At 41.5% G+C, this 20,583-nt stretch overlaps 1 protein-coding gene across 1 annotated transcript in view; it reads left to right on the top strand.

Annotated features, from left to right (window-relative positions):
* Nucleotides 1-20,583, top strand: part of ADGRV1 (adhesion G protein-coupled receptor V1) — a 453,964-nt gene that overhangs the window by 46,472 nt on the left and 386,909 nt on the right. The window contains exons 14-22 of the mRNA XM_039911197.1: nt 723-903; nt 2,145-2,308; nt 5,484-5,607; nt 7,286-7,552; nt 8,600-8,726; nt 9,616-9,833; nt 11,598-12,341; nt 15,775-16,148; nt 19,825-20,001. Coding sequence (XP_039767131.1) covers nt 723-903; nt 2,145-2,308; nt 5,484-5,607; nt 7,286-7,552; nt 8,600-8,726; nt 9,616-9,833; nt 11,598-12,341; nt 15,775-16,148; nt 19,825-20,001 — 2,376 coding nt within the window. The remainder of the gene's footprint in view (nt 1-722; nt 904-2,144; nt 2,309-5,483; nt 5,608-7,285; nt 7,553-8,599; nt 8,727-9,615; nt 9,834-11,597; nt 12,342-15,774; nt 16,149-19,824; nt 20,002-20,583) is intronic.

The raw sequence follows: 20,583 nt of genomic DNA, 5'->3' as shown, positions 1-20,583 counted from the left end.
ATAGAAAACTGCCATGGAAAATAATTCAAGTGGACCCAGATACTGCCCACCGCCCTGCCAAATGGGTGGCAGATTTTTCTTTTCATTGAGTATTTCCATTGCAAAGATGTTGTAGGGAGAAAAAATGTTATTTGTTAAGCGCTTACTATGTGCAGAGCAGTGTACTAAGCGCTGGGTTAGATACAGGGTAATCAGGTTGTCCCACGTGAGGCTCACAGTCTTAATCCCCATTTTACAGATGAGGTAACTAAGGCACCGAGGAGTTAAGTGACTTGCCCAAGGTCACACAGCTGACAAGTGAGCGAGCTGGGATTAGAACCCATGACCTCTGACTCCCAAGCCCGGGCTCTTTCCACTGAGCCACACTGCTTCCCAATAAGTACAATGACAGGGTTAGAAGGGATGGAATAGGCAGTGACTGAAATCCTCTCCAGCCTCTTAGTAGTTAAGCGCGAAACCATCATCCAAAATTTCCCTTATGATGAGGACCCTGACTCCAACTGATTAGGCCTTCTGGTGTTCTGGGCCCCAAGAACTAGTGATCATAGGCACTGGGGAATTACTGCAAGAAATGAGAGATGTTTAAAAGTGAACAAATAGATCCTTTGACTTCCTTGGTGAAAGCAAAGGTATAGATAAAAATCAGTTTTTTCCCTAATTTGATGCAATGTATTTTTTCAACGTTATGAACGTTTCAAGGTTTGTGTGTGCTTTCTTTCTAGCTGGATGAACACTATTCCGTGATCCTCAGCAGCCATGGCGACAGGGTTAGCAAGCTGGGTAGTGCCACTGTAGTCAACATAACTATCCTGGAAAATGATGATCCTCATGGAGTGATAGAGTTTGTTTCCGATGGAATGTCAGTAACCATAAATGAGAGCAAAGGAGAGGAGGTGTTTGCAGGTAATTTCCTTCATTTGTGCCTACTACATTAAAGTTTATACAGGCAGCCTTGGAGAGAATGCCACACCTTTCTTTATGATCAAGGAGCTACTGGGACTCAGAGAGAGTGGATTTGGGACTTTTTATAGTGATGGGTGGAAAGAGTGTGGAAACTCAGCACTGTGCTGCTGAGTGTTGATTTAGGGAAAAAAAAGGAGCCATGGAAATTAATTCCTATTATGATATTCATTTAAGGCTATTTTGCCCCTTGGTATTGGTGAATTTGTTGCTGATCTCAGTGACTGCAGTTGTTTTCGGTGAGCGTGATTGCATTCTGCTCAAAATAAGAGACACCGGTGACTGAGGTGTCAAGGAGGACAGATTCTTCCCTGATGCAAGGAAGAATTCCCAAAGGCTCAAGCTTCTGTGAGCCTGGGGGATGGGTAGGAAACTCAGGGATGTTCTCCTCTGTTTGGCAAAATGTGGTGAGAGAATCCCCAGCTTTCGGTGCCGTTTATTGAGCATTTAACTGTGTGTAGAGCATTGTACTAAGCACTCTGGAAAGTGCAAATACAATAGAGTTGGTAGACACCGACCCCTGCCCAAAAAGATCTTACGGTCTTGGGGGGTGAGACAGACATTAAATTACAGGTTGGGGAAATGGCAGAGTTTAAGCATATATGCATACATGCTTTAGGGCTGAGGGTAGCGTGACTATCAGATGTTTAAGGTTTGATGAGTAAAATCTGCCATCTTTGTCCCTGAAGGGTTTCCATTCTGAGGGAGAAACTAAACACTGTGTGGCAGCTCTAATGGGTTGTGAGATACAAAGGGATTCTTTTTAAGTGGTGTGGCTTAGTGGAAAGAGCCCGGGCTTGGGAGTCAGGTTGTGGGTTCTAATCCCAGCTCGCTCACTTGTCAGCTGTGTGACCTTGGGCAAGTCACTTAACTTCTCTGGGCCTCAGTTCCCTCATCTGGAAAATGGGGATGAAGACTGTGAGCCCCACGTGGGACAACCTGATCACCTTGTATTCGCCCCCAGCGCTTAGAAAAGTGCTTTGCACATAGTAAGTGCTTTGCACATAGTAAGTAAAATGCCATTTTATTTTTTAATTTTTATTAATACTGTAGAGGGGGGCAGTAACCAGTGAGGTGGAATTACTTGATTCTGTGCTAAAAGCATAGGATTTCTCTTTAAATTGAACTGTTATTTTGATGTTCATTGTTTATAATTATATATCTTTTTAAATGTTCTTTCACAGCTGTGTATGAAGTAATAAGGAACCAAGGCAACTTTGGGAATGCTACCATATCTTGGGTCATCCTGCCGGACTCTACTTACGATGTTTATCCTGCTCAAGACACTCTCTTCTTTGGAGATCAAGAGTTTTCAAAGAATATAACCATCTATTCCCTGCCAGATGAGGTAATTCATCCATTCATGCAATCATATTTATTGAGCGCTGTCTGCACATCATGGTACCAAGTACTTGGAAGAGTACAGTAAAACAGTAAACAGACACTTTCCCTGCCTACAATGAGCTTACAGTCTAGAGGTAAATATGTTCGCCTGTCTAATTGTTTGAAAAAGAGCAATTGCTTAAAGAATGTATATTTTTATGAGATTGGACTGCTCACTCAAATTGAAATGGGAATTAAGGTCATGATTGGTGTCTTCAGTAAAGCTTCAGTCCTTCCTATCATGTCACCTGAGCACTTGGATGTTCATTGCTCTCCTCACCCAGGGAGCATTGTGCATATAACTTAAAACTTGGTTTTTTCCTCCTGCTAGCAATTTATTTTAGTGTCTCTCTCCCCTACTAGATTGTAAGAGCCTTGAGGGGTGAACTCATTCGCTCTCACGGCTTTGACTACCATCTCTACGCAGATGACACACAGATCTACATCTCTGCCCCTGTCCTCTCCCCCTCCCTTCAGGCTCGTATCTCCTCCTGCCTCCAGGATGTCTCCACCTGGATGTCGGCCCGCCACCTAAAACTCAACATGAGCAAGACTGAGCTCCTCATCTTCCCTCCCAAGCCCGGTCCTCTCCCAGACTTCCCTATCACCGTGGATGGCACGACCATCCTTTCTGTCTCTCGGGCCTGCAATCTCGGTGTCATCTTTGACTCGTCTCTCTCGATCACCCCACACATCCTATCCGTTACCGAGACCTGCCGGTTTCACCTTTACAGTATCACCAAGATCCACCCTTTCCTCTCCACCCAAACGGCTACCTTACTGCTACGGGCTCTCGTTATATCCCGGCTAGACTACTGTGTCAGCCTTCTCTCTGACCTCCCTTCCTCCTCTCTTGCCCCGCTCCAGTCTATTCTTCACTCCGCTGCCCGGCTCATCTTCCTGCAGAAACGATCTGGGCGTGTCACTCCCCTTCTTAAACACCTCCAGTGGTTGCCTACCAACCTCCGCTCCAAACAAAAACACCTCACTCTAGGCTTCGAGGCTCTACATCACCTTGCCCCTTCCTACCTCTCCTCCCTCTCTCTTTCTACCACCCACCCCGCACGCTCCGCTCCTCTGCCGCCCACCTCCTCACCGTCCCTCGGTCTCACCTATCCTTCCGTCGACCCCTGGGCCACGTCCTCCCGCGGTCCCGGAACGCCCTCCCTCCTCACCTCCGCCAAACTAATTCTCTTCCCCTCTTCAAAACCCTACTTAAAACTCACCTCCTCCAAGAGGCCTTCCCAGACTGAGCTCCCCTTCTCCCTCTACTCCCTCTACCGCCCCCCCTTCACCTCTCTGCAGCTTAACCCTCTTTTCCCCCCATTTCCCTCTGCTTCTCCCCCTCTCCCTTCCCATCCCCTCAGCACTGTACTTGTCTGCTCAACTGTATATATTATCATTACCCTATTTATTTCATTAATGAAATGTACATCGCCTCGATTCTTTTTAGTTGCCATTGTTTTTACGAGAAGTTCTTCCCCTTGCCTCTATTTATTGCCATTTTTCTTGTCTGTCTGTCTCCCCTTATTAGACTGTAAGCCCATCAAACGGCAGGGACTCTCTATCTGTTGCCGACTTGTTCATTCCAAGCGCTTAGTACAGTGCTCTGCACATAGTAAGTGCTCAATAAATACTATTGAATGAATGAATGAATGAATACTATCTCTATTGTGCTCTCTCAAGTGCTTAGTATAGTTCTTATCACGGAGTAAGCATCCAGTAAATGCTGTTGATTGTTTTATTCAGCATTGAGTGCAGTGTCAGCATTTGATAAACCATTAAGAATCGAAGTAAACTAAAATTAGATTGATTTGCTTCGACATGCAGAGGAAGCAGAATACGGTACGGAGAAGCAGCGTGGCTCAGTGGAAAGAGCACGGGCTTTGGAGTCAGAGGTCATGAGTTCGAATCCCAGCTCTGCCACTTGTCAGCTGTGTGACTGTGGGCAAGTCACTTCACTTCTCTGTGCCTCAGTTACCTCATCTGGAAAATGGGGATTAACTGTGAGCCCCACGTGGGACATCCTGATTCCCCTCTGTCTACCCCAGCGCTTAGAACAGTGCTCGGCACATAGTAAGCGCTTAACAAATACCAAAAATATTATTATTATTATTGTTACGGAGAGTATGTAAGGTGCTAGAGAATATCTGTCAGTGGTATGAGTTCTCCTTCCATTGAGTCTTCCCGGCTGCTTTTCATTGTTCAGAATTTATGGTGCTTTAAAATTCCTACATTAACTAACATGAATGCTGGTTATTTATAAGACCATTATAAAAGGCATTTGATTCCACTTGAAAATTACAAAAGACATGGAGCCTATATTTCTATATCATAATTAACTTACACTATCAGCAGAAATTCTGCTTGGAGTTGAGTATTAAAGCGCTTCATTTTGAGAAGTTCTGGAAGCAGAATTCTGCTTACAGGTTTAGTCAGAGTTGTCCTTCCTGGAAATAAGAGGCTGGAAAAGGTTGACTCTTGAAAACTGTGTCCAAACCTGTTATTCTGTGCCTCTCTCCACAAAGCAAATCCAAACATGATGATGATAGTAGTGGTGGAATTTATTAAATACTTGTTCTGTGGCTAGCCTAGTGCTAAGAGCTGGAGCACATACAGCATAATAGGATCAGACACAAGTCCCTGTCCAACCCAGGGCTCACAGTCTGAGAGATGCAGAACAGTTAATTCATTCAATCATGTTTCTTGAGTGCTTATGGTGTGCAGAGCACTGTACTAAGCACTTGGAAAGTACAATACAGCAATAAAGAGAGACAATCCCTGCCCTCAGTGGGCTCACAGTCTAGAAGGAAGGGAGGGAGACATCAGTACAAGTAAATAGGCATCAATATAAATACATAGAATTATAGATATATACATATATACATAAGTACTTTGGAATGGGGGGGAAGAGCAACTGTTATTTAGTCCTGTTTCTCAGGAAACTGGGGCACAGAGCAGTTCAGTGACCTTTCACTCACTTAACAGATAAGTGGTGGAGTTGGGACTCCTGGTTCTTATCCTTGTACTCTTCATGACATCTTCATCCAAAATTGATCTTTATATCAGTTTTAAAGACTCTTTTTAGAATGGCTTATTGCATCCTATTCTTTCGTCTTTTTCCTCTTGTTTTTGAACAGATACCTGAGGAAATGGAAGAATTCACTGTTAACCTTTTCAATGCTACCGGTGGAGCCCGAATGGGAAATATAACCACAGCAATACTGCGGATTCGTAAAAATGATGATCCGATTTATTTTGCAGGTTACACCACTTTCCTCTTTTTAGATTTCGTGAACGTTTTCTGTCAAAATAGTTATTTTTCCAAATAGAATATTATATGTTAGGAAGCTCGATGAGTATAATGCAGTTTATTTATCACCATTTGGTAGGTGTATTTGTCTCATAGGTTGGAAAAACTGGCAGCATTACAGTAATAGCCTTTATTGAGCTCCCATTTGTTGTGGTGCACTGTACTAGGTACTTGGGAAATAGAAAATAAAGAAATGGCACTTCCTTGGCCTTCAAGGAGTTTACAGATAAATGGGGGAGACAAACAAACATAAAACTACTTACAACTCAAGTGTCAAAAATAGAGAACACCTTTAGTGTTGAGGTGGGGTATAAAAAAGTATACAAGTACTGGTAGTAGTCATATGTTTTAAATATGTTTTATATGCAGAACACTGAACTAAATGCCGAAGTTGGCTGAAGGGATAATGTGGCTCAAGTTGCTGGGAAATCATTCGGGGAAAGCTTGTTGGAGGAGATGGGATTTTAGTTGGCCTTTGAGCAAAGGTCTCTGTGATGCAGAGAGGGAAGGAGTTTCAAGAGAAGGAATGAGGCTGAGAGTCGAAACCTAAGAGGTTGGCTTGGTGACTTGGAGAATAGCCGGTAAAAAGAGCAGATAGGTAAGGTGGGGCCAGATGGTGGAGAGCCTTGAAGCCAGTTGTGAGGCGTTTGATACGGAGAGATAGGAGGTTTTGAAGAGAGGAGAGACGTGGGCAGATGGAAGCTTCAGAAAGATGATCTGTGCAACAGCAGGTAATATAAGATTGGAGGAGAGGAGAAGTTGGGAGACTGGCTACGAAGCTAATGCAATAGTCTAGTCATGGCATGACCAGAGTTTGTAGTGGGTGCTAGCAGTTTGGGGGGAGACGAAGGTGAATTTAGGTTTTTGTATACGAAGAATGGGCAGGACTTTGGCAGTAGAGGTTTAGGAAGGGGGTCATATGTGAATTTTACTGGCTTTATCTTTCTGGGCCCTCAATTACATGTGAGTAATTGAAAGTTGATGTACTAAAATGAATACTTTGAGTGTGTTTGACTATTTTCTCTGTACAGGTGAAACTTTGAGATAATGATTCCATTAGAGTGAAAATTTTATAATCCCAAGGAACCATGTCCTCAGTGGTGAAGAACCAGTTAGGGAGTTGGGTGAAGTGGACAGGTCCTGCAGTAATCCTGGAAAATAGGTGGATAACATGGGTGGCAAAGACCACGGGTGTTACTTAGGCAACCACCCATGGTCCTGTGGTTACTTTGGCCATAAATCGGTGTGGACTATAAAAAAAATCTTGGTGCCACTTTGCACCTGCCCACTTTCTCCCTCCTTGCATCCTGTGCCCAGCAGGACTGGCAGAGACGCAAACCACCGGTACTACACTCAGTTCCTTCCCACAAGTTTTCAGCCCTTGAGTCTCAGGTCTGAGCCTCACATGTCATTCTCCATGGGGGAGACTCCATCAGTCATCATCATCTTAAGGGGAAACGCAAATGGAATCTTTTCTCGAATCCTCTCCTCTGAATCAGTTACCCCTCCTTAGCAAGCTTTCTTCGTATGGCTTGTTTCCTGTAATATGGCTTGTTTCCTGTAATTTGGCTTGTGTGTCTGATGATTATGCTCCTAGACCCGGATAATATGATCTGTTCTCTGTTTCAGAGCCACTCGTAGTGCGGGTTCAGGAAGGTGGCATTGCTAACTTTACAGTTCGAAGGAATGGATCTGTTGACACTGTGTGCACGGTTCAATATGCCACCGTGAATGGGAGAGCTTCTGCTGAGGAAGGAGACTTTATTCCTGTGGAAAAGGGTGAAAGGCTTGTTTTTGATATTGGGAGAAGAGAACGGAGCATATCTATATTTGTTAATGAAGATGATATCCCTGAAACAGATGAGCCATTTTACATCATCCTCTGTAACTCAACAGGTTAGAATAACTGCGGTTATATAAGAAATGCCACTTTTCTTACTGAATTATGATGGAATCTTTATAACACTCTACCAGAGTAATGCATATGTTTTTACCAAGTTAAGTCTAAGGAAATACATATTTGCTTCAAAAACACGATTTTTCTTATAGAAATGTTTAGATTGTGTTCAACAAAATGGTCGTGTGGCTATATTATATATATATATATATATACCATGTTAGCTTAGCATGCCTCCACAGTAACTTTTTCTTAGCTTTAAAGTTATTAAATTGTGCATTTATATAACTTAATTTATAGATAAATTGAGAACATTAGTCAAGAGAGTACAGCAAGAAACATTTTAAATCTGAAATTTTCAAAAGCAAAAAGTACATATTGTGTTCTAGTGAATGTTGAAATAAATATGAGTTCTTTTGATATGAGTGGATTTGATTACGGAATGGATTAGCATATAATTTTTTGGGGAAAAAAAACCCCAGCTCTCCCTTTCACCTTTAGTTTTATGGGATGGCTGTTGTTGGAAATTTTTGTTTATGTATTTAGAAAACTCTGGCCAGTTCTACCATAATGTGTATTTTTGCTCTGAGAGAATACTTTTGGGAAAGAGTGCAAAGCAGTGTTGGAAGAACTGTGCATGTATATGGCCCTGGTTAAAATATGTCTGGAACTATAGCACAAGTTTGCCTTAATGCCAGGTTCCTCAAGAACACAATGCCCCTTTTTGGGAGTACAAACTGTATCTTAGTTGTAATAAATGTCTGCATAAGTTCAGACTTTTCTCTTGAAATGATAAAATGAACTTGTTCAAATAAAAAACATATTTGGGTATTTACTCCTTTCTCAGTTCAGAAAGAATGTATTGGATAAGCTGTTTTTTCCTGAATGGTATTTGACAACAGAATCCTTCAGAATGCTTCAACACCTGGTTGATATTTTAGTATGCAAGAAAATAATGCTTAAATGTGATAGACAAGCAGAGCTTAAAGCAATTATTAACTCACCTCATATTGTCTTAGTGTTAACTTTTCTTGAAAATTCAATAGGTGACACAGTGGTATATAAACATGGGATAGCTACCGTTATTATTGAAGCTAATGATGACCCAAATGGCATTTTTTCCCTGGAGCCTGTAGATAAGACAGTAGAAGAAGGAGAAACCAGTGATTTCTTGTAAGTAAGCATTCAAATTCTATTCAACTTGCCTTTGCCAAACAGGGATTTTCCAACTGAGGTTTTGAGTGTCCACTGGTAATGTGCTGTATAGAGCTTGGAGTAACCCCAGTTACCCAAATGCATTGTCCTTTCAAGTGGGCACTTGGGTAGCATTGCACTTCTCTCTATTAGTGTATCAGTAAGTCTGTAGTAATACCCAGGGAATTTATCATATCTGCTTTAAGGTCACTGTTTACAGTACGTTCACTGTTAGAATTTGTGTTTTGGGGGTTGCTAATGAACTATTAGTAAGTCATAGCATGACGCCCAATGTTCCTGTTATGTCGGCATTTAAACCATGAAATCAAAACAGTTCCTGTGACTTGATCTTTTTTCATGTTACTTGAACAGAACTATTTTAACAGACTGTAAAATGCCTTTTTTTGGAGGGAGTCATAAACCTTGAATTTACCCAGTGTCGCTGAAGCCACCGCCCACACCTCTAACCCATAAGCCACCTGCTGATACTTCTGAGAACCTAACTTCTGTCTGTTGGGAAGGAAAACTTTACTTTGATTTTCAGGAATTTTTGATCATCACATCTAGTATGTTTGTTTCCTCCGGCTTCAGGAATTCCACTTATTCAGGCTTTTGAAGATTATGACATGAAAGTCTGATTTTTTTTCTTTGTCCTGTTACACATTGTACAGGATCTGTGTTTGAAATCTGGCTCTTTCTTGTAGACCTGCCTTTAATGAACTGAGTTGATGGCCGTGGTCTTGGAGTTGTTGTTTGGCAGACTGTTAAAGATGGTGCCTAGGAAGTTTATCTAAAGTATATGTGAATATTAAAGTTCAAAGTCATTACATTTTCTGGAAAACTCATTTATGTATTCTGGATTGCATAGGATTTTGAGGAACAGAGGACACTTTGGAGACATCTCTTTGACCTGGCAGTTGTTCAGGAATGATACTGCTTTGGAACCTGGTCAAGAGTTCTATGAAACATCTGGGACTGTCTGGTTCTTGGATGGTGAAGGATCGAAAACACTAACTCTGCAGGCTTTTCCAGACAAAATTCCCGAATTCAATGAACATTTTATTCTAAAACTCACCAATGTCTCAGGTACCGTTTTCTCCCACCCTGCTCTCTCCCTTCTACCTGCCATTTCCCTCTCCAAAAAAGTACATTGGTGCTTAGACACTGCTAATCACGTTTTGATTATTAGAATGACTATAATCAGTGACATTTATTGAGCACTTATTGTGTACAGAGTGCAGGGAAGCATCATGACCTAATGGATAGAGCACAGTCTGGGAGTCAGAAGGACTTGGGTGCTAATCCTGCTCCGCCACTTGTCTGCTGTGTGATCTTGGGCAAGTCACTTCACTTCTCTGGGCCTCAGTTCTCATCTGTAAAATGGGGTTTAAGACTATGATCCCCCTTGTGGGACAGGGACTGTGTCCAGCCCAATTTACTTGTATCCACCCCAAAGCTTAGTACTGTGCCTGGCACATAGTAAGTGCTTAACAAATACCATTATTATTATTATTATCACTAAGGTCTTGGGACAGAACAGTGCATCAGAGTTGGTAGATATGATTCCCTGACCACAAGGAGTTTACACTCTACTGGGGGAGATAAATGTCAAAATAGATTAATGATTAGGGGTAATAGTAAATTGTAGGAATATTTACATATGTGCTGTGGGGCTGAGATGAGTACTAATGTGCTTAAGGGGTACACAGCCAAGTTCATAGATGACGCAGAGGTTTGGGTGGATAGGGGAAATTAAGGGGCTAGGGAAGGCCTCCTGAAGGAAATGTGAAAGAGGGTTTTGAAGGTGAGGAGCAGTTCCAGGTCCCATTAGTTTTACGCCTACTTTAGTGCAATTTAAGCTAACATATTTATGTTAAGCAGGAGTCATTTCCTACAGTTCCCTCTGGACTTTAAGCTCCTTGTGGGCAGGAAATGTAACTATTCATTGTTGTATTCTTCCAAGCACTTAGTAAAGTACTCTTCATACAGTAAGTGCTCATAAATATGATTAAATGAATGAATTCCCTGCCACATATACTGGGTTTTTGGCCTGGAATCTTTTCGAGTTGTGGCTTTGAAGTGCTTGACTTGTCCGAAGTGCTTGACTTGTCCTGTGCTCACTCTCTTACCCTCTGTGACTCCCTAGTGGAACTTTCTTTTTTCCTTTAGAAAATCGCCCCACAGACAAATCCATGACTTGTCATATTCTTAAAATGGAACAGATGGGTATGGATATGTTTTATACCAGCAAAAAAAAGTATTAGGACAAATATAACTTACTGAGATAGATATACCTATCCTTATCAATAATTGTACTTTCCCAAGTGCTTAGTTCAGTGCTCTGCGTGCCGTAAATGCTCAATAAATATCATTGACTGGTTAATAATATAGCTATATTCATTTCTACTGGTCAAATATTTGTGAAGAATTGGGGTGTGCTATTGATTGAGAGATTATACCTGTGGGAAATTAAATGAAGCCGTCTAATTTTTTTGTGGAGTCGGGGCGGCATGGTCTAGTGGAAAGAGCATGGGACTAGGAGTCAGAACAAACTGGGTTCTAACCCTGACTCTGCCACTTGTCTGCTCTGTGACTTTGGGCAAATCACTTCTCTGTGCCACAGTTTCCTCATCTGTAAAATGGGGATTAAATAGCTGTTCTCCCTCTGAGCCCCTTAGACTCTGAGCCCCTTGTGGGGTAGGTACTGTATCTGATTTGATTATATTGTTTCCACCTGTATGATTAGCACAATACTTGACATGTGGTAATATTATCATTACTTTACCCACCACAATACACCACAGTAGGATTATGGTTTCTGACTTCATGTTTCGTATTTTCATTAAACAGGTGGGTTCCCAGGCCCCGGTGGCCAGCTTGCAGAAAGCAATCTCCAGGTGATGGTAATGATTCCATTTAATGACGATCCCTTTGGAGTCTTCGTGATAGATCCCAAGAGCCAAGACCTGGAAATAGCCGAAGATGTCCTCTCAGAAGATGATATGTCATATGTTGCCAGCTTCACTATCTGGAGGCAACAGGGCACCTTTGGAGATGTCCGACTGGGCTGGGAAATACTGTCCTGTGAGTTCAGTGCCGGGTTACCGCCAATGAAAGATTTTTTGTTACTTGGCTATTTTGCCAACTCTGTGCAGGCCCAGCCTCACAGGAGGCGTCCTCACAGCGGAACAGACGCCTTGTACTTTAGTGGAATGGAAGATGCATTCGGCACCGTTAGTCCAGAATACCATGCTCCTAGGAATAATTCAATTACCAACTTCACATTTTCAGCTTGGGTGGTGCCTGATGCCGATACCAATGGATTTGTTATTGCAAAGGAAAGTAGCAGCGATGCCATCTACTACGGTGTGAAAATTCAAACCAATGAGTCTCATGTGACCCTCATGCTTCATTACACCACTCTGGGCTCCAATGTGACCTTTGTTGCCAAGACAACGGTCATGAAATACTTGGAAGAAAATGTTTGGCTCCATCTTCTGATTATCCTGGATGATAGCATAATTGAGTTTTACCTTGATGGAAATCCAATGCCCAGAGGAATCAAGAGCTTGAAAGGAGAAGCAATTGCTGATGGTGAGTGGAGCCTTCCCAGTTAATATTTGTGATTAAAATATGGATACTCTTGGGAGGAAAAAAGCACTTGTGAATTCAGTTGTCAAGATGAGGAATCCCACGCCACTTGAACTCAAAAGTCACATTGTTGTCTCTGGGCTTTCAAGGTGGGAGAGTGCATGGAACTTAAAGAAATGAAGCAAGCCATATCAGTTACTTTTTCATGTAGCCTGACCTCGTAAATAGTTTAAGGATGAAGCAGGCATTTGGCATTTAAACCATTGTCCAAGTATAAAACAGTCAATCAATTGTATTTAGTTACTGGGCTTATTGTGGTCCGGGCACCATATTAAGCATCTAGTACATTATGGTGCATTTGATAGACATGGACCTTGCCCTCAAGGAGCTCACACTATATGGAGTTTGGGCCTGGATCCAGACATCTCAGTTTAAAATAGGTATGTTTTTATAATAAAAAAGTGGTATTTTTTAAGAGCGTACTGTGTGCCAAGTCAGGTTGGGCACCAGTCCTCTGCCACATGGGATTCACAGTCTAAGTAAGGGGGTGAACAGGTATTTCATTTCCATTTCACAGATGAGGAAGCTGAGATATAGAGAAGTTAACAGACCCAAGGTCTCACGGCATTTAAGTGGCAGAGTCAGGATTAGAACCCTAGTTTTCAGACTCCTAGGTCTATGCCTTCTCCATTAGGTCACTAAGGAAATGAAGGAAATCTTTGAATTGTCATATTCCAGTGGGAGAGGAATTTAGCAGAGAATAGACATGGGTTTGGTGAGAGTGATATTCAGTATCACTATATTCATATATTCAGAGAGTAGTGTAGACTAAATCATGCTTTTTTGTGCTATTCCCTCCTAAATGGTTCTGTGGTGACAGTGGAGCTTTTTTTAATCCAGTAGCACTTGCCTTTTCCTCGAAACATACGGTAAGAATTGAAGGTCACTTTGGGGGCCAGAAGAAACAATTGGGTAAGAAACTCTAGACTGTGAGCTTGTTGTGGGCAGGGAATGTGTGTCTGTTGTATTGTACTCTCCCAAGTGCTTAGTACAGTGCTTTGCACACAAGCGCTCAATAAATATGATTGAAAGAATGAATTCATGAAGTATTATAAGATTAACATCGCTGAGGTACTCCTGGGAAAATGGGTCTTGAAGCTAACCAGACTGCAGGACAGATCAAAGTTCTGCTGGGTTCCGGCAGCACCCCAATCTGATCATTCTGTTCCCCTAAAACCACCAGACCTACCATGGCTTCATTTTAACTTATAAAGATGGTGCTGCTGCAGTGATTCTGAGACACGTTTTCTTTCCCAGCACCAGACAACAAAGAGGAAGTGGAACAATTTTAAGGGCTTCGTATTTTAAAGAACACTTGATCACCAGCTTCTTGAAAATTTCAGCTGAGGAAAGACTGAGTATAACACAGGAAAAATGTAAAAAAGAGTTTGTGGCCAAGCAGGCCGGATCCTTATTTTACAGGGTTAATTTGACAAATCTGGGACGATTGGATCAACCCTCAGATTGAGATTCTCCTCCTGGGCAAACCAGCCAGTGATATTTTTGAGCTTGGGTGGCTTGTCAGTTTTCTCTCCCCGGCCAGAAACAGACAGTTAAGAAGTGGGTTTTAAACCACTGTGGGTAAGCAAGAAAATTCCCAGTGTTGATTTTTGAACTCGCCCCCATTGCACTTGCTAATGTTCCACAGTGATCATGCTCTACTATTTCCCTATCCCTAATATAATTTAATGTCTGTCCCGTAGACTGTAAGACCCTTGTGGGAAGGGAGTGTATTTACCAACTTTGTTATATTGTACTTTCCCCAGCACTGAATAGTTCTCCGCACACTGTAAATGCTCAGTAAATACCAATCAGTCAATCAGTGGTATGTATTTAGTATGTACTATGTAAAGAACACTGTTCTAAGCGCTTAGGAGAGTACAATACAAAAGAATTAGCAGACACGTTCCCTGCCCATAATGAGCTTGCAGTCTAGAAGGGGAAATCATTCAACCAAACATTGGTTGATTGACTAATTCATAAAATAAGCTTGGCAAGCTATTTGGGGGGAGCTTTTGAATGAGACAATTATGAAAGGAAATAATCATGTAAACAAGTGGAGGGAGAGAGAGCTCAACATTCTAAGTTCATTGTAGGCAGGAAATGTGAATGTTCATTATTAAATTGTACTCTCCCAAGTGCCTAGTATATGCTCTGCACACAGTAAACACTCAGTAAGTACAATTGAATGAATGTATGAATGAATGTTAATGTTAGTGGCATAGAGTGCATCAATATGAGTCCCATTGTGTTCCCTTGAATGAAACTCCAGTTATTCCTTTCTGTCCTGTGTTCTTCTTCTTCACCATGGCCCTCATTTTTGGTCCTTGTCATTTTGTATTTTTCCATTTTATTTAATCCTAAAATGGAACAATAGTTTACAGTACAATTGTTTCCTAAAACTATATTACCCAAGATTTAAGGAGTGATTGTACCCTTCAACGAGGAAAATAAAGATCCTTTATTTGTGTTTGTGATGTCACCAGGTCAAAATGGTAGTACTAAAAATAGTCCCTGCATCAATAAACACCGTTGGCACTGAGGAGAAAAGTGTACATCTTTGAATATAAAGGACAAATATAGGATGGATTATAGATACCCAGGTGGTGGTAGTGAAGACATAATTCATGGAGTATTTTTTGCTGATGTGCTGTATTGGCTGGAAAAAACATTCCCAGCTAACTTCACTTTGAAATTTCTCAGGGTGTTAATATATTGAAAACTTGGCTAAATAAAATCTTGTCAAACTCCTGAATATAATGAAGTGTTAAAACTTTAGAAATGCTTAGCCCATGAACAGTACCTTTTAGCTATTTTCCATTCCTTGCACATGCCTCTAAACCTTGCTATAAATTAAAATGGAAAAGATGATTCTTGGATTCCATCATTTTTTCTTTTTTGGGAAAGAGAATGGAAGCCAAGGTTTGCATAAACCAAATAACACAGAAATAATAAGTTTCTTTTGTGATGTGGCATCACCCTAAAGTTTTTGCTGGATTAAGTTATTTTAGCATCATGGATGTTTTATCGTCAAGAGAATTTGAAGTGTTCTGCTACTTGCCTGCTATGTGACATTGGCAAGTCACTTAGCTTCTGTGTTCCTCAATTTCCTAATCGGTGAAAATGGATATAAAATACCTGCTCTCCTTCTCCTTTAGACTGTGAGCCCCATATCGGGCAGGGACCTTCTGATGTGATTATATCTACCCTAGCATTTAATGCAATAATTGACACCTAGTAAGGACTTAAATATGACTTATTTTTACTGTGGCTTCTATGTCTTCCATCAGCAGTATTCTCTTTGTTTTCGGCTTTGATCAGATTTGTTCATAGTACGTTACTGCCGAAGCTTTATCTGGTCATTTTGTAATTTCAGGTGCTGGGATATTGAGAGTTGGCGCAGGGGTGCGTGGTACAGAGAGGTTTACTGGACTCATGCAGGATGTGAGATTGTATGAGCGCAAATTAAGCAGAGAAGAAATCTCTGAACTTCACGCTACCCCAGCAAAGACCGATTTGCACCCCATTTCTGGCTATCTGGAGTTCCGGGAGGGAGAAACCAATAAGTCATTCATTGTTTCCGCAAGAGATGATAAGGAAGAGGAAGGAGAAGAATTATTCATTCTAAAACTAGTGTCAGCCCGTGGCGGAGCTCGTGTTTCCCGGGAGAACAGCACTGCAAGATTGAGAATACAAAAGAGTGACAATGCCAATGGGTTGTTTGGCTTTACAGGTGCTTGTATACCTGAGGTAAGGCCTTTAGCCACAGCGAACATGTGGCTGGGATATTCTGGAGTACAGTGTCTTCTGCTCACTATCAGTAACGGGGATAACCGTTTTCATCCTTGGCACACTCATGTTTTGGGTAAGGAAACCTGCACTTAACAAGAATGGTAACTGTAATAAGGATTTGTGTACAACACATGCAGAATTTTCAAATTCAAAGTGTATCATCAAATGGTAGTAAATCGTACCCTAGCAGCTCCGAAAGCTTTAACACACTTCACCAAGGGTACAATTTTCCTTCAAGGATGACCCTCTGGATAATAGTAATTATGGTATTTGTTAAGCAGTTACTATGTGCCAGTTACTGTACTTAAGTGCTAGGGTGAATACAAGCAAATTGGGTTGGACACAGTCCCTGTCCCACATAGAAGTCACAGTCTCGATCCCCATTTTACAGATGAGGTAACTCAGGCACAGAGAAGTAAAGTGATTTTCCCAAGGTCACACAGCTGACAAGTGGCAGAGCCGGGATTAGAACCCAGGTTCTTCTGACTACCAGGCCTGGGTGCTATCTATCTTGCTGCTTCTCACTCAGAGTGAGTGCTGCTCTGCCAAAAAGACAGTAAGAGTAGAGAACACTGGGAAATACTTCTGCACATTTGAAGGAAGGCCAAAAAAATTCCTTGTTTTCAAAAGTGTTATCATATAAAATGGTTAATTTACATTCTGTTGAAATTGTGTAGGAATGTTTTTGTATTTTTAAGGATTTTCAGATCTGTCATTATCAAAGTATCCTTTGGTCATGGGACTGTGTCCTGTTATAATAATAATAATTATGGTATTTGTTAAGTGCTGTGTGCAAAGCACTGTTCTAAGTGCTGGGGTTGATCCAAGGTAATCAGGTTGTCCCACATGGGGCTCACAGTCTTAATCCCCAGATGAAGTAACTGAGGCACAGAAAAGTTAAGTGACTTGCCCAAAGTCACTCAGCTGAAAAGTGGTGGAGTTGAGATTTGAACCCATGACCTCTGACTTCCAAGCCCATGCTCTTTCCATTAAGCCACGCTGCTTCTGCTTCTATATCTACACCAGGGTTTTGTGCTGCAGTGCTTGGCGTGAAGTTAATACTTGTTGAATATCATCATTAACAGGGCTCCGGAGTTGGCAGATGACATTCTTTACCCACCTGCAAGACTTAGACTCAAATTCAGACCTGTAGATAGGCTGGCATATGCAGTTTTACATCTGTACATTGATTGAGATTTAACTGCAAATTGCTAATATGTTGTCGGGGATATGAACAACAAAACAAGCAATATTATTTGTAATAAGAACAGAAAGAAGTGAGATAGAGCTGGATCTTACTTTTTGTTGATTCAGTGTGAATGGGCAGGACTTTCCTGGGGGTGGGGAGGGTTGTATGGATGCTGTAATGTCGATGGGTCTGTTTGTTAGAGGTCTCATTTATACTGAAAACCACACAGGGCAGGTGTATGCCATTAGGGTTGGTAGGGAGATGTCGATCATGTGCAGCACAGCTCCCTCAAGTTTTAGGAGGGGATGGAGGGAGGATCTGTCTGTCTCTTTCTCCTTATGTACAGTGTCCCTCGGTCTCCCTTCCTATACCATCTGAGCAGCAGTTACAGATCATAGGATTCAGGAATGGATTGGAGATCCCCCTTGTATCTCTCTTTCCCCCCCTGCATTGTTGGGAAGGCACTGACTCCAAATGACTGTGTCTGGAGTTTGCCTGACTGCCACGGGTCACTTTTGGATGCATAGCTAATAGGGATGCTTCTTTTCTGCTACTTCTGCTATCTAATTTCACAAACTAAATATTTCATTTAGCTTGTTTTTGTGAGTTGCAGATAAACCCACCATCCCTTTAATTAGCCTCCATGCTATTGTGTTTTTAATATTATGATTGAGAGCTTTGGGGGAATGTACTTGTGTTCCTGAGAGCTTCATTTCAGTTTGGACCATGTCTGCTTTTAAGTGCCTGCCATATGTTGGGTTAATAGATTCCTTTAGATACAAGTGCTACTGATACGTTCTGATATCCCAGTCCATCACCCAAGCTTGAGACGAAATTAAAAATTAATGGACTACACTACTTGTTCAGCATTCACCTTCTATTTCAGCAAGGAAGGCTTGTTCAAAGATCATCGTGATGTTGAACTCTCCCAAGCACTCAGTACAGTGCTTGGTACGTAGAAAGTGTGCAGTAAATAGCATTGACTCATCATGATTCTACTGAATGACATGGTGTTGAGCTAAATAGTTTGTGTCAAGATTTTTCACCTGAGTTTAGTAGAAAAGAGTGGTACTAAGATCTCCGTCTTGTATGAAATTATCTGATGTAATATTTTCCACTCCCCTCAATTTATGATCATTCAAGATCCTGTATTTTAGGGCCTATGAAATCCCATCTGGTTCTTGTCAGCTCATTCAGATCATTTTGTGGTTGGCCTCTTCAAAGCAGAAAACATGTCTAGGCCTTCAGGTTTTGATGGAGACTCTGCCCTGGCTGATGTGTAAAGTCAAATTAGGAGAGTTGCCCTTTTTGAACCTCAATTTCCCCAATCCAAAATGACAGCAATGACTAATGCAAACCTACTGAATTCTCAAGGGAACGATGCTAAGTCAATACAAAGGATTAGGGAAAAGCTTGGAGATGCAGTTTTTTTTTAAATGAAAGTTTCAAGGATGCAGCCATTTGCTTTTATTTTTTGGGGTTGGAATTCTTCCTGGTCCCTCTAGAAGTACACTAATATCTAGACTTGTGACTTTTCCCCACTGAAATAGTGCCCTTTATTGTCTAAACTTTCACGCTTAAATTGCTGTCTTGTACGGTTAAGGTTTAGGCTTTAAAGATGTAGCAGTCTGAAAGATGGGCTTCTGAAATGGTGAAGTTGAGTAACTTAAAGAAAAATTCTCCATTTTGCTTTAAAGAAGCCATTGATAAAGGGTCGTTTTACTCCACTAGAAGATGCTTTAGAAAAATGATGATCCTCTGGTTAAATGAGCACAAATATCATTCCCCAATGACTCAAATTCCACCTTATTAGCTGTAGCAACCATTACCCTTAGATGCTCTGGGTAGGTAACTCTGGAAGATTTGTGAGTCATTATTCTACCTCTTGCAATGGCCACAAATTTGGGTCCTGTTCTCGTTCATCCCCAGAGTTGTTTTCACCACTGGACAAAAGAAATACAACTGTTGTAGCCCACCACCCTTTCAGAGAACCCACCGTAGGCACACAATGTCTAAGACAGTATTGGTGTCAGTAGATTTTTTTAAAGACCTATTATGTGTGAATAACTATACTAAGCACTAAAGGAGGAATCAAAAGAAGAGATGTGGTCCCAAACCTCAAAGGTTTTAAAGAGATCCCATACAATGATTAAACCAAGGGGTATGTAGATAGTATCACATATAATGAAATTGGTGTTTCCTGTATTCCCCTGATGCATTGTACTCTCCCAAGCACTTAATATTTTACTCTGCTTGCTCAGTGCTCAGTAAATACCACTGATGGATTTCCACCTTGTATTTTTCCATATTTATGGTTTCACATTCAGTTAAATAGCTGGACATTGATGAAATTCAAGTCATGGGGAACATTTTTCAGAAAAATTTCTTGCTGTTAATTTTCTTTATTGAGTGGAGTCAGCATTGATTGATATTATTTCCTTTCAGACTGCAGAGGAGGGATCCACAATTTCATGTGTTGTGGAGCGGACAAGGGGGGCCCTGGATTATGTGTACGTGTCTTACACCATCTCTCAGATCGACACAGCCAACATTCATTACCCTGTGGACGATTTTGCAAATGCAAGTGGAACTATCACTTTCCTCCCTTGGCAAAGATCAGAGGTAAACCCTATCTTCTGCTTAAAGCGAAGTATTTGCTTCTTTGAGAGCCGTCTGTGAAATATCTTTCTCTTATCCTTAAGCAGTGGGCATAATTCTAGCATCTTATTTCAGTGCGGTTTATTGCTCTACAACTCGCTTGGCCTTATAACCTGCCCTCTCCTATAGGTCTTGGGGGTAGAATTATTTTTAAAAGAGGAGGCCAAATGTAAAGTACTTTGTAATCATTCAGGATGATTGTTAGCATCTGCCTTGGTTGAATTCCGGCATCCCCCCTGATTCCTCTCCGGTGAAGCAGAACAGGCCAGTCCTTCCAGAGCTGCGATCCTCATCCTCTCTTGGTGGAAAGAATGCCATTTTAAGGTGGCTCATCTGCCTTCTTGCCCATTTCTGCCTGGAAGAAATAGAAGAATGGACTAAGCTCTCCAGTGCAGGCTGAGCACATTTTCCTCTTGGCCAGCTGAGGTTCTGGGGACTTTAAGGAAGAATGCAGAAGAGGTGGTATGGGCTTCTCATCAACTCTTTACCCTTTCACACCCTTCTCCCTCTTAGCTGATCTTTTTTTATAGAGTGTCTGAACAGATC

Source organism: Ornithorhynchus anatinus, chromosome 1 (assembly GCF_004115215.2).
Source record: "Ornithorhynchus anatinus isolate Pmale09 chromosome 1, mOrnAna1.pri.v4, whole genome shotgun sequence".
Lineage (NCBI taxonomy): Eukaryota > Metazoa > Chordata > Mammalia > Monotremata > Ornithorhynchidae > Ornithorhynchus > Ornithorhynchus anatinus.
Note: the sequence above shows the minus strand (reverse complement) of the source record. Positions and strands in the feature narration are given on the sequence as shown.